We start from the raw sequence: 12,214 nt of genomic DNA on the forward strand, positions 1-12,214 counted from the left end.
GAACAACTAAACCCTCCTCCAAACAAATTCATTAAATGATTCAAAGCTATAAAAACAAGTAGAAAACAAAAAGGCCTAACTATGGGATTTTATTACTATATTAATTCATCCTCTCTCTTTTCTTTCACTGTATTATTCACTGTTTTTTTATGCTATTATCTTGGTCAAAAAAAAAAAGCCTTATTCAGTATGCCTGTATTCCACAGGGGTCTGGTCCTGATCAGGGCTTTTGAGGCATCAGGGAACCAGACATCTAGGCTTAATAAGGGAAATCACTCGGAAGCTCATGATCCCACTGTATACAAATAATTAAGCCCATTAACAGTTTGTTATTCCAAATGTTTTGCTGCATAAAATTACCACAAGGCAACAAGCACGCAATTCGGAATGTTCCCTATTTCAAAGATCTGTAGGTATGGAAAAGATGTTGGCACATAGAAAATCATGCAGGAAGTCAGGGTGTAAAGTTCCTACGTATATACATTGTTGAGCTGTCACCAGTATAGACTGATTAGCAGCTTTCTGCAAATTCAGTTAGAGCTGGCCATTTTACTATTGTTGTTTCATTTTCCTGGATAGTTTTATGAACCCTAAAGCAAAGTAAAATATTTTTTAAATTTAATGTAATCATCTGAGTGCACAAACTAGGAAAATAAAAAAAAAATGCTTCTTGAAACAATCTTGTGAAGTATAATCTCTGCTCCTGGCAAGTTTTCTTTACCCATGCTCATTTCCAATAATGTAGTTAATAGATTGAGTATAATGAATTGAACAATTACCATCTGATTGGGTGAATTCTTTGAGCAAATTACAAAACTAGAGATAAACTAAGAGATAAAATTCACAAATATAAATTCACAGCAGTGCTCCTAATTTTATAGTGTAACATCTGATTCATTCTATTTGTTAATTTCATTTAATCTATTTGTAAGGTGTCGATTTAAAAACCACTATAACTTTGCTATTGCCTTGCCCTATCAGACTGTGACCATTACTTTAACCTATGTCTGTTTTAAAATTACTTTTATGGTCATATCTAGTTTATGTTCAGACTATATATTTCATATATGTCTATACCATGTTGTCTACTAAGTATTCTACAGAACATCATTTCTTCCAATGTGCATGAAGCCTAAACCTTTTCTTCTTACTAAAACTCAAATTAAGAAACAGCAATGTGAGAAACATAGATTTTTAAGGTAACTGAAAAAAAGAAAAATATTCTGGTTTTGCTCCGATCGCTTAGTTTTACCTTTGACTTCTCCATAGTTCTCATGAATTTGTTTCAGTATGAAATTATTCTGAATTTTATGTTCATTTAAATCACTTCCAAAAATTAATGCTTTCTGTATTTCCTTTGTTCCGCTTCATTCTCTTGTGGGACAATACAGGATGTGCCAGTATAAACCTCAAACAAGGTTTACAATAGAAGATTTCGCTGTCAGGGCAAGAACAATGTTGTCAACAAGCTAGTCAGATACATTGGCCTACCTTTAGGTGTGAAAATTCAACTGTGCAACCTTCTAGAAAGGATATTCCATTGAAGAGTTGGTGTCTCTCAGCCAAGGCGCGCACACAGAATGCGTGAAAGTATGTGGGAAAAATTCACTACAGTAGTAGCAGGATATGCATGTACATAAAGCACTCAGACAAAGATATATAATCTTCTTGGAAAGAATTGTTTCAATATTCAATCCCTTAATCACGGTTCAGAAGAAGGCTATTAGGACACTTCATACTCAGATATTCATTCTGTTTCCTAAATTATGCCATTTTTATAGAATATGGACAATTAGATGATTAACTCTACCATTGTGTTAGTGCAACTTACAAAATGCTATAAATGTCATTAAGGACTATTAAACCTATTTAGTTACAGTATTCATCTTAAAATAATACTTCAAATTCGATTTGATTTGATGCGCTGTGTAAAATCAGAATAACATAACATTACTCAAAAGTAAAGCAAACTAAAGCAAAAGCTTCAGGGTCTAGGATGGCTGGAAGGTTGCTTTATCTAATGCATTTTAAAAATACATCAATACAGTGAAACAGCACATGAAAGCCTAAGCATTAAAAAAGATGAGTTTTGCCCAATACGTGCCTGGAGAAAAGCCCCACGTCATTCCAAAATCTCCAAATACATAAAGAAAACAACCTCTAGTTGTTAGATTGTGAGGAAAAACACCCAGGCCCTACCAAACAGTGTGAAACTCTCCCATGGATGTGTCATCTTACTGCAAGTCAGGAATGGCAAGAGATTCTGCGATGAAATATCTCTTCCATAGGCCCACATCCTCTTCAAACACTCCATCTCCTCCATTAAGGACCATAAAGTAAGCCAGCCTGATGAGCTGAGCCATACAGATGCTTCCAAAAAATGAATGTAATTTGGGAAAACATGCCATCCTAATTCTGCTGTTACTTGTTTCGTGAGCTTGGAGAAAATAACCACTCTCTGTCACTTGTAGTTTACAAAATGGGGAGAATTGAGAGAGGTTAGCATCTGATCTCACTCTTTTGATGTGTATTTTGGAGAGGCAAAGGTGTGTAGAGAAAATGAAGTCCTTATAATATAGAACGGATAAGGAAAGTTTAATGGAACACAGGCTAGTTGAGTTTTGGCTGTGTTTTTTTATTTTTTTCCCCCCTGACGGAGTTGGCATGTAAAGTTACAGCCAACTTAAGCTGCATTTCTGCTTCAGAGTAATAATCCTTCTTTCACACGTAAAACTTCTTCAAGAGAGTCTTCACCAGGAATAAGTGGTGGAATAACAATTTTGTTTTCCATTAGAGAGCATACTTTTACAACTTCTACTTTAAAAATCACACAGGATAACAACTCTATGGCAATTAAGTCTGACACCTCACAATTGAATTGCTAGAAGACATCACAGCTTCTCAAAACTCTCATTTCAGCCTACTTTAATGTAAGATACTTGACACGTGAGCTATACTAGAAAGTTCAGTAGGTTACAGTTTTAATTTTTTAAACCAATATCCTCTACTGGTAAGAATTTGAATGTAAATCCAACCGTAACGTGAACAAAGATGTTTATGCTGAAGCATTTCTATCCCTACCTGTGGTAGTAGCTGTGACAGCACAAACGCTTCCATGCTAATATAAATGTGTACAGATCCTCTGCAGCATGCTGCTTTAGCTATATTCCAATTGAGATAAGTGTTAAAATTTTCTAGGCTTAGTGACAACAATATTTTACTTCATGGTAGCTGATCCATCATAGCTGTCGGTGTGCATGCTCTTAGCCCGTGGCAAAGGCAGGATAATTGGAGTTGTTTTGCCCTGCTTCATTGAAAACTAAGATGACTCAAATTACTTTGAGCTTGCTTCAGGGGAAGCTCGCACACTTGGACAGCTACAATGGATCAACTGACGTGTAGTGAAAGATTGGTGGGGCTAAGCCCAGTGCTGAAATAGAGCAAAACTCTTTTTCTTTCCCCCCCCAGCACTCAATACAAGGGCCAAACCTAACTTGAGCCTTCAAGAGCTACAACACACGAGTGAAAAGATGAATGAAAAACAACTAAAAAGCTCCTACATCTTGCAGTCTTCTTTGAGAGCAATGTTAGCCACAGAGTAACTTGAATACAGAGATGAAGATCTGGACAGAGTTACTAAGTTATCTCTGCTTCTAACTACTCCGGGTTTGTCAGCTTTGTTTTTTCTCCTTTTTCCTTCATTACCTTGTCCTTTCCTTTCCTGTTCCCGTCCCAGTCAGCTTCAACTACAATGCCCTGCTTTAGTAGTCTCAGTGAGCCTTTTCAAAACAGGTAAGTCTACAAGATATGTGCATCAATGGTGCCTGTTGCACCTGTATACTTTACATATGTACACTGAATTATGACGGTATTTCTCTTTTCCATCTGCATTAAGCAAAACTAGGATTACTATTACCCCATGTAGCACTGACACTAACCCCTTACCCTATTTCAGTTTTCTCTCAGTTATTCTGAGATTGCTCAAATGAAACCCAAATTCTGATTTATTTTTCACATACATGTTGAGGCACTTTCAACTACTATAATCCAAATATTACTGTAAGCCCACCCAACATATTCGAATTGTCCATCATTAAAATATATACCTATTCCCAGTGAAGTCTTATTGGTTATCACAAGACTTCCACAAATGAAACTATTAAGAAAAGAATTAAAACTATCTTCTAGTCATTACATGGTCATCTGACATTACTGTCTATGTCCCTTGGTACCTACTTGAACAGTATGTACTCCACAACACGTTCTGAACACAACTGCACCATAACCTGTATCACTTCCAACATAACTCCTTATTAATTGAGAGTAGACGAGAATATTAATTGTTCATATCTATTACAGGTACTGTAGAGAAGTCCTATCATGTCAGACTATGCAGGAAACTGTCAATGCCATTAGAAATTCTCCTTGAAAACTGATACCGCAGAATGTGTCAGTACTTTCTGATGATGTCAGATGAGAAACTGCAGCAACAGCTAAGAGCAGAGTAGTGCTCCCTCGAGACGCCAGCTTTGGCAAGATGTACTGAAATGCTGCAAGAATGTTTCTGAAATTGAGATTACTGAAATGTAATATCTCTTTTTGAAAACTTTACTGCACACAATTCATCAAGCCAAAGCTGCGGTTCCAGGAAGAACAGACCATCTGTTTTTCTTTGGCCTTCTTTTTTTAAAGCTCACCTTTAATCAGTTTTAAGTTTTTTTTCATACACTGGAATGAAAAGACTTAATAACTTAAGAACTGGATAAATGACTCAATGTGTCTCCTTGAAATACTGAATCCTCTGATTTTAATTATAATTAACTAGAAAATAACTGCCTACTTGTAATACAGACTCATTAAATCTGATATCTTTAAACTTTTAACCCACAAAGGGGGCAACAAGAACTCTGGATCTATTTCCATTACCAGCTTTGCCCTTCGCGTACCTTATATGCCACTTGAAGGATCCTAACCTCTCACAGACCTATTTTTACACCCCAAATGGGAAACTACTTACAATAACAAAAGTGCTATGCTGAATACTGTCAAGGTTTGCAGAAACATAGAAGGCTTGCAATATAAACCTTATCTTATACACAATTTTAAATTAAATTCTTTTAAAAAGCCTTTGAAATCAGAAACAAATGCACTGAAAGCAATGCAGTATATTCACTCAAATATTTCTCAAGCAAAATTACCATTAGGTTAAGATTTATCAAAATTTATGTTTAGCCAATGTATCAAAGTTTCCTAATCCTATACTTTTAACTATGTATAACTAATCCATACAAATACATGAAAAGATAAAACTGAAAGACATGATGAAAATAGTTGGTCGAATTTCCACTGATATTATGTCTTAAATGATCAACATCTAAAAGTATTGATTACACATGCAGTGCACTGAAACTGTCTGGTTGATTTCCAAGTGATCTTCTCGCTTTTACAAGCTCATAAAATAAAACTTCTAGGTAAAAACCACAGGACACAATCTAAAAACCCAACCCAAAACCTGACAAACACTTATTAAAGGTGTATCAAATAACACAGCAGAGCTGAGCGTGGTAAGTAACAGAAATTCTACTGTTACTGCTGAGATTCAGGGTTGTCCTCTTTAGACAACATTTTCTGCAGTGATATTGCCCCAACAAACTTTACAGATTCATCTTTTTCCATCAATCTTCAGTTAATCCAAGAGTCTCACTTTGCAATGGTCCCCTAATTATGTGGCTACGCAGAATAATTTTATTTTTGCAAGGAACTGCCACTCAAAACAACCTGACTGAACACAGAGACATGTATTTCTCCTTTTAGATACACTATGATAAAACAGAAGCTTATCTTTCATAATTTTAGAGCATCAAATCATGGTTTGAGTGAAGGACGTAAGTTTAGCTGAATTCCCTTCCTGTGATTAAAAACACAACATTAACAGTGTACTGAAAAATAAGTTATAATTCACAACATTACAACCAAAGTCCTCAAAGCCTATCTATTGCAGAGAGCGCTTGGGGATCTGGCATTAAAAGTAGTGGGTTATAGCACTACAGATCCAGACATCCACTCTACTTTATGACCAGAAATTTTCATCCTGTAATGCAAACAACAGGAGTAAATGTCTGCCTGTGTCACCTCTACATCACAGCCCATAAAGCACAGTATGAGCTCAGAATTTTGTTAGTGGCTTAAGCTACTACATCATGAACAAAGAGGGCATGATGGTCTGCTAATATTGACCTGCCACAGATCCATCTGCCTGAGCCTAGTCATCAAATGTATTAGATGTGCTCAGTGTATGCAGAGAACTGAGACTGGAATTTGAAAACAAATTAAAAAAAAAAAAATCAGCCTCTAAAAACTCCTAATACTCTTTCAGGAATCAAATTTTGCCAAGCATAACTTAGCATCCAGGCTATTGGAGCTAACCTTCCAATTTTATTAAAGGCATTAACAAGCATACATACAAATGTTTTGTTAATAACAAAATATATGCTGCTTTTGAAGAGGTAAATCTACAATCTTCTGTACTATACTACTGACTTCATCTTCCATTATTGCTTTAAAAAGTTGCAAACTCAGCTGATTCCAAGATTTCAAAACGTGTTACGAAGATAAAACATTTATCTAAATATGTATTTTCTCATTTCCTGTCACGTTAAGAGAGATGTCTTTTGTCAAGTAAAATTGACCTTAATGTGTGGCCGCTAGGGAGGAAAAGAAAAAACCCATTACCTAGTTGCAGGTCTTACTAAAGGCCCAGCAAGTGAATGCAATACAGTACAACACTATGAGAGCTCCTCAGTATGGAATCCTGCCAAAATTATTTGTTCAGATAAATGGCCTGACAAAAGGGAACCATAAATAAGGTTACTCTTTCAGCATCATAAAGTTGACGCATATCCTGCCCAAGCTAGTTTTGTATAAAACAGCAAATAAATCTAAGAGATAAATAAAATGCAGAGATGTTTTTATTTCAGATAAGTCTGCCTATTTATTCAGAAACCATTTGCACGACAATCTTTGGCCTGTCTGAAACGCTTTCTCTGAGTACGTGCAACTCAGACCTGTTACCAGCCTACATCACTATAAATCCTGATTATTTCATATCCTGTACAGCATATTTTGCATAGCCAAGTTCAATTTAAAACTAGTTATTAAAATCAACCAGCAACTTTGCAATTGCCTACAGAGCTTTTTTTGTTCATCTTCACAATAGTATACGCTGGATAAAGAAGAAAGAAGCTTGATGAAAGCATGTGCAACATGGGGTGAAATAGCACAAAAAACACAATGTTGAAAGAGACTTTGAAAGAACTGGTAAATAATTTTTCATCATTTTGAAAAATGCTTTCAGTACTTAAAGTAGAAATATTTTTACCTACAAGCAACAACAGAAGCACATGTAGTATCTTAAAAAAGAAAAGCTTAAGCATGTAGTCCAAGCGTCCTCTGGAGATTTAAGGTTTAATCGCTCAACATGCCACATATTTTACACAAGTGTGTTTTAAAATACTGAAACAGAATTCAAACCTACGTCATTTAACAGGTTATGAACAGTGTTGGGTATCATTGAAACATATTTTCCTTTCAAATTAAGGGGTTTAGTGACATACCAAATCCCGGAATGCTTTTGAGACTGGATTTGAGACAGATTTTTTCAAGTCTGAGGTAGCTGTATCGCAGCAGGCAGTTCCACAGGAACATCCAGTCCATTCGTGTGCGATGGTTCATGATAATGACACTCCTTTCTCCAGGAACAAATCCGTCTCCAGTAACAACCACCTTGGCACCAAACACCATTTCCAGCAAGGCCTAGAAATATTATCTCCGTGTTATGGCTTTACTCACAGAAAAAAAGCATCAGCCCATTAGCAATACAAATTAATTTGAATTGTATCATTTCACTTATTCACTCCTATCACCACTGGTAAACAAACTTCTGTTTTCTAATAAAGCAGCCAGCTTTCCTGCAGTAATAGCTGTTTAATGGAAGAGGAAACAACGATTAAACAGCACTTCTTAAAAAGCACTCCACTACAATCACTGCACTAAACTTACCGTTCCCTGTTTTTCCAAGAATACTATCACATAAGAATATAAGTGAGTCAGTATGGATTATAACTTGCCCGGCAATCTAAGGAGAGACTGGCTGCACAAATAATCTATTGCTCAATATTGTCAGGGTTGGGAAGGCATCAGAAGCTGCCTTGCTTTCTGCTTGGGACCAAATAGTCAACATGTTTCACTCCCAAAGCACAGAATAAGCCTCAAACTTGGAAGGACACAGACATGAGCCTGGGCAAACAGCTGTCTCCATTTTGCCTAAACAGCCAGTGATGGCAGAAGGTCATGTAAAAAGCATGTTTCTTGCTTTACCTGCTATATATGGCTGTGAAGGGTCAAGTTATAAAGCATAGGTCAGTGGTTTATCAGAGGGAAAGAGCAGGCAAGAGCTACACAGTTAGTTTAACAGGGCCTGGTTTCATAACCTGGACAGTCAGACCATAAGCACATAACCAGATTAGTTGTAGTAAGTACAACTGTGGAGCCCAACAGCATTCTCTGGCCACATCCACACCATACCAAATTGCCTGCTGAAAATGGTTTCTGACCCATGACCATTCCCAAATCATACAGGGAAGTATGTGGGGGAGTGCTGGTTGGTTACAGCAAAAGACCAGGACTAGGAAAGAATTAAAAAATATGGATGACTGAACCTGCAACCTTTTAATGCCTAGTGGAAACACAGTGGAAAGGTACAAAATCCCAAGAAACAGATGCAGACAACAGACATTACCTAGAGGTTTGACTTGAGTCCCCTAAGGTCAGGGTCGCTGGCAGGACACTGTCCAACCCAGTTAGCACAGAAAAAGAAACCAGCAAAACACAATTGGACATATGGAGGAACAAACTTACCCTTTGGCCCTAACATAAAAAGCACTTCAAATTACCTCCTTACCTTATCTTCCCCATTCTTCCTCTAAAAAAGTATAGAAAAAGAACAAAGACTGGGGATTTAAACAGAGCTCTATAAAGTAAACCAACTCTCTGTTCTGTTCATATTTCTGCCAACTCTGTGCCAAAGAACACAAGTTTCCCGGGTTAAGTCACCTGTAAAACTAGAATGACATTCTCACAATTGCAAATGGCTTGAGATCTTAGAATGAAAAGCATTATATTTGCCAAGTATTAATACTATTAATAAGTCAGCTCATTATAATTCCAGAAAAGGTGTTGCTATCAAGAGTAACTATGGGCCCCTCCAAGAGTGGTACAGGCAGCATAGCTCAAAATGGCAAAGATATCTTCTTTTCAGAAAGAAAAAAAGTAGCCTTTTTTGGGTAGTTTAATAAGAATCATATTACATATTTAACATCTAGTTAAACATAATAATGAGTGGGTGCCCTGTTCTACATACTCTAACCCTAATATAAGCCAAACTAAACTGAAACAGTTAACACCCACCTCACTGTCCCGTCCTGCTGACTCTCCTAGAAAGGAAATAAAATGTGATAGCAGAGTGAGGAAGGTGGAAATTTCTTACATCACAGAGGTCAGGGTCAAAGTTTCCCTTCTGGAGTCCAACTGGTACAACAGCACTTGATTGTTTGGAGACACAAACCAAAAACCTGCTTTTCCTGACTAAGAATGGACTACGTGTAAGGACAGAAAACTAAAGCAGACAAGGTCAGAGCCTCAAAAAGGTTGGGTGCAAAATCTTTTTGAGACTCCTTTTCTGATATGTAATAAAGATTAAACTTCTTTTACGCCACAAGATACATACTTCTGCATACCAATATGGCATTTTACTTCAGAAAGTGAAACAAATCTTCAGTAGTCTAGAGGAAAAAAATCCTTTAGCTTTTAGAGAACAGATGAAGAAGGACACTCTCCTATTCATACCGCCTTTCCTCTGGAACAATTCAGGGAAAAGCTTTGTTATTGATCTCCAAACTCATATAGTTATAAAGTTGATAAAGGTGAAGCTCTTCTTTTTCGGTTGAAATCATTTACCTCTAATTCAACTACAAGGACTAAATTCTAAGAGGATTAAGTAACAGAACTGTGAAGGTTGGCAACAGTGTACAAAATAGTGGATAATTTTCCTAATGAGATAATTGGAGTACAGTCCAAAGAAAGAGTTTACAAGACGATTCACTTAGGAAGTTTGCAATTAAAAAAAAAAAAAAAAAAAAAATCTTCTGTTTACTAGTATTTCACCTACTCTTCTCTGCATCTGAGTGACACTGGATGAAGATGTCAAAAAAAGGCCTTTTCAAGCATAAAATTAAGACACAGCATTAGGTTACATATAAATTAAACTGTGGAAGAAGAGAGGGACTGTAAACAGGCACACAGTTTGCAACTCTGAGCTAAAACCCAAGTTTCCACAGATAGTAAGTGTGTTAGGGCCTGTTTCGACAAAAGCATAAATAACTTAAAAAAAAAAAAAAAATCAAAAGTGTTAGTGGGCAAATTAAACTGTGGGATTACAGGCAATTGCCCAGAACTTGGCTCAAACTGCAACTTACCACTGGGAGTGTGAACCAAGTGGCCACAATGCAGTCGGTGATCCAGCGATACCAGGCTGGTGAGATGAACATCAAAGGTAGAAAAGGACCGAGCATGAATATACTCCCAAAGAAACTTCCCAAGAATAGTGCAAGTACAAAGTATATCCCTTTCCATGACACCATGGCTCTGAAAAAGAAAGTTGGCATGATGTTAGAGAGACAAACTGAAATTACATAATTCTTCAAGTCTGTAAGCCCAGTTTGAGGTAACATTCCCCCTTTTTTCCACAGCTAACAACACATGATGATAGTAAACAATCAAAATGTTCTACTTCACAGGCAGAAGCAAGAAAAAGACTTCATAAACACAGTGATTTGTAAGGTGAATTGGGATATTAAAGGGGTCATAAAAGTATCGGCTACATCATAATTTCCTCCACTTATTACAATATGCAGTTACACTCAAAAATTCTCAGCAAGCTATTTTTATTATCCAAAGGTACAAAAGAGCTATATAAGAGAACACCAGCTACATTAAACTTTTCAGCCATTATCTTTGTCATTGGTGAAGCACTAATGTTACCATTTTCTGCAGACAGGAAACTTTGCTAAACATAGGGTTGCAGAAAGTCATCTTCCCCACCTAACAAGGGTCTACGTGTGACCTCCATCACAAACCACTCAAGCCTGATGAGCGTGACCAGCCATTTCAAATGCCAGTTCCCTTTTCATCCCAACAGGGCAGGCAAGCAGTGGCTGAAGCCTCCTGATCCACCCTGGCTTAGAGAACTCATCACTTTTTGAAGTCTGACGTACTTCAACTGTCCTTATCAGTTATTTTCCAACTTAACTGCACCAAAAAGCCAACAGCCTTTGGTTTTCAAGGCAGTTGTCTAGACTTGAAATATTTCAGTGTCTGTGCTATCAGCTACATCCCTTATTATAAATTGAAATGTACAGTACACTGAGCTTCTTAATGCATTACGGCAGAACACTCAGCAATCCTCCAAGCATTTGTAATAGCTACAAGCTTTCACAATTTAGCAACTACTACCAGCTATGACAAAGCAAATGTGGAAATATCAATTCTCTAAATTAGGGCCCAAAAATAGACTGTTTTCATCTATTTAGGACTCAGCCAATTGTTTATAAAATCAGAGGTTAAGTAGAAGTCACTTTTTAGTCACTTTACTGAATTCCTTTTTTGACAGGCTATTTTAGAAATTATAAGAGCTCAGTTAGACAGGACTTCAGGACAAGAAAAACAGGAAGCTGGTGGTTTTAATTTTAAAATGAGCAATGGAAAAGTAATCCATTAAGCCTTATGTACTGTAACATACATGATTCATCTCAAGCATGGTGTTGTACAATGTCCATAGCAATAATGTTTGCACAGCAAAGTATTTGAAAGACAAGAAATGGCAACACTAGTGTTGCTAGCACAGGAACTTGCTTCTGCTACTTCATGTTGACAAGTAACAAGAAAGTAGCTCTATTTTGAGATACTTTTAGGTTTAAACAATTTCCTAAACTGTACGGTATTTGGAGAAAGGCCGAGAGAAGAGGCCATGCAAATTTGTTAATGCAAGAAGGATACAGGAAGCTGTATTTAACTCGACTTTTGCAGCATAGTAAAACAAGTAACATTAAATACAAATGTTTGCTGATAGCTATATCAGAAAGATTTTAACACAATGAAA

General features: G+C 36.8%; 1 protein-coding gene across 4 annotated transcripts in view; it reads right to left on the reverse strand.

Annotated features, from left to right (window-relative positions):
* The window catches only part of LCLAT1 (lysocardiolipin acyltransferase 1), a 115,696-nt gene that overhangs the window by 65,863 nt on the left and 37,619 nt on the right, over positions 1–12,214 (reverse strand). For 3 of the 4 annotated variants that reach the window (XM_027713012.2, XM_027713013.2, XM_027713016.2), the window contains 2 exons: positions 10,533–10,701; positions 7,614–7,812 (listed from right to left, as the gene is read on the reverse strand). In XM_027713012.2, coding sequence (XP_027568813.2) covers positions 7,614–7,812; positions 10,533–10,697 — 364 coding nt within the window. In that variant the 5' untranslated portion in view covers positions 10,698–10,701. Of the gene's footprint in view, positions 1–7,613; positions 7,813–9,465; positions 9,578–10,532; positions 10,702–12,214 lie in introns of those variants that run through there. The other variant, XM_039378682.1, reaches the window with a different exon arrangement.

The sequence above is a fragment of the Pipra filicauda genome, unplaced genomic scaffold (assembly GCF_003945595.2).
Source record: "Pipra filicauda isolate LSUMZ 115617 unplaced genomic scaffold, ASM394559v2 scaffold143_size2779998_pilon, whole genome shotgun sequence".
NCBI classification, from domain to species: Eukaryota; Metazoa; Chordata; class Aves; order Passeriformes; family Pipridae; genus Pipra; species Pipra filicauda.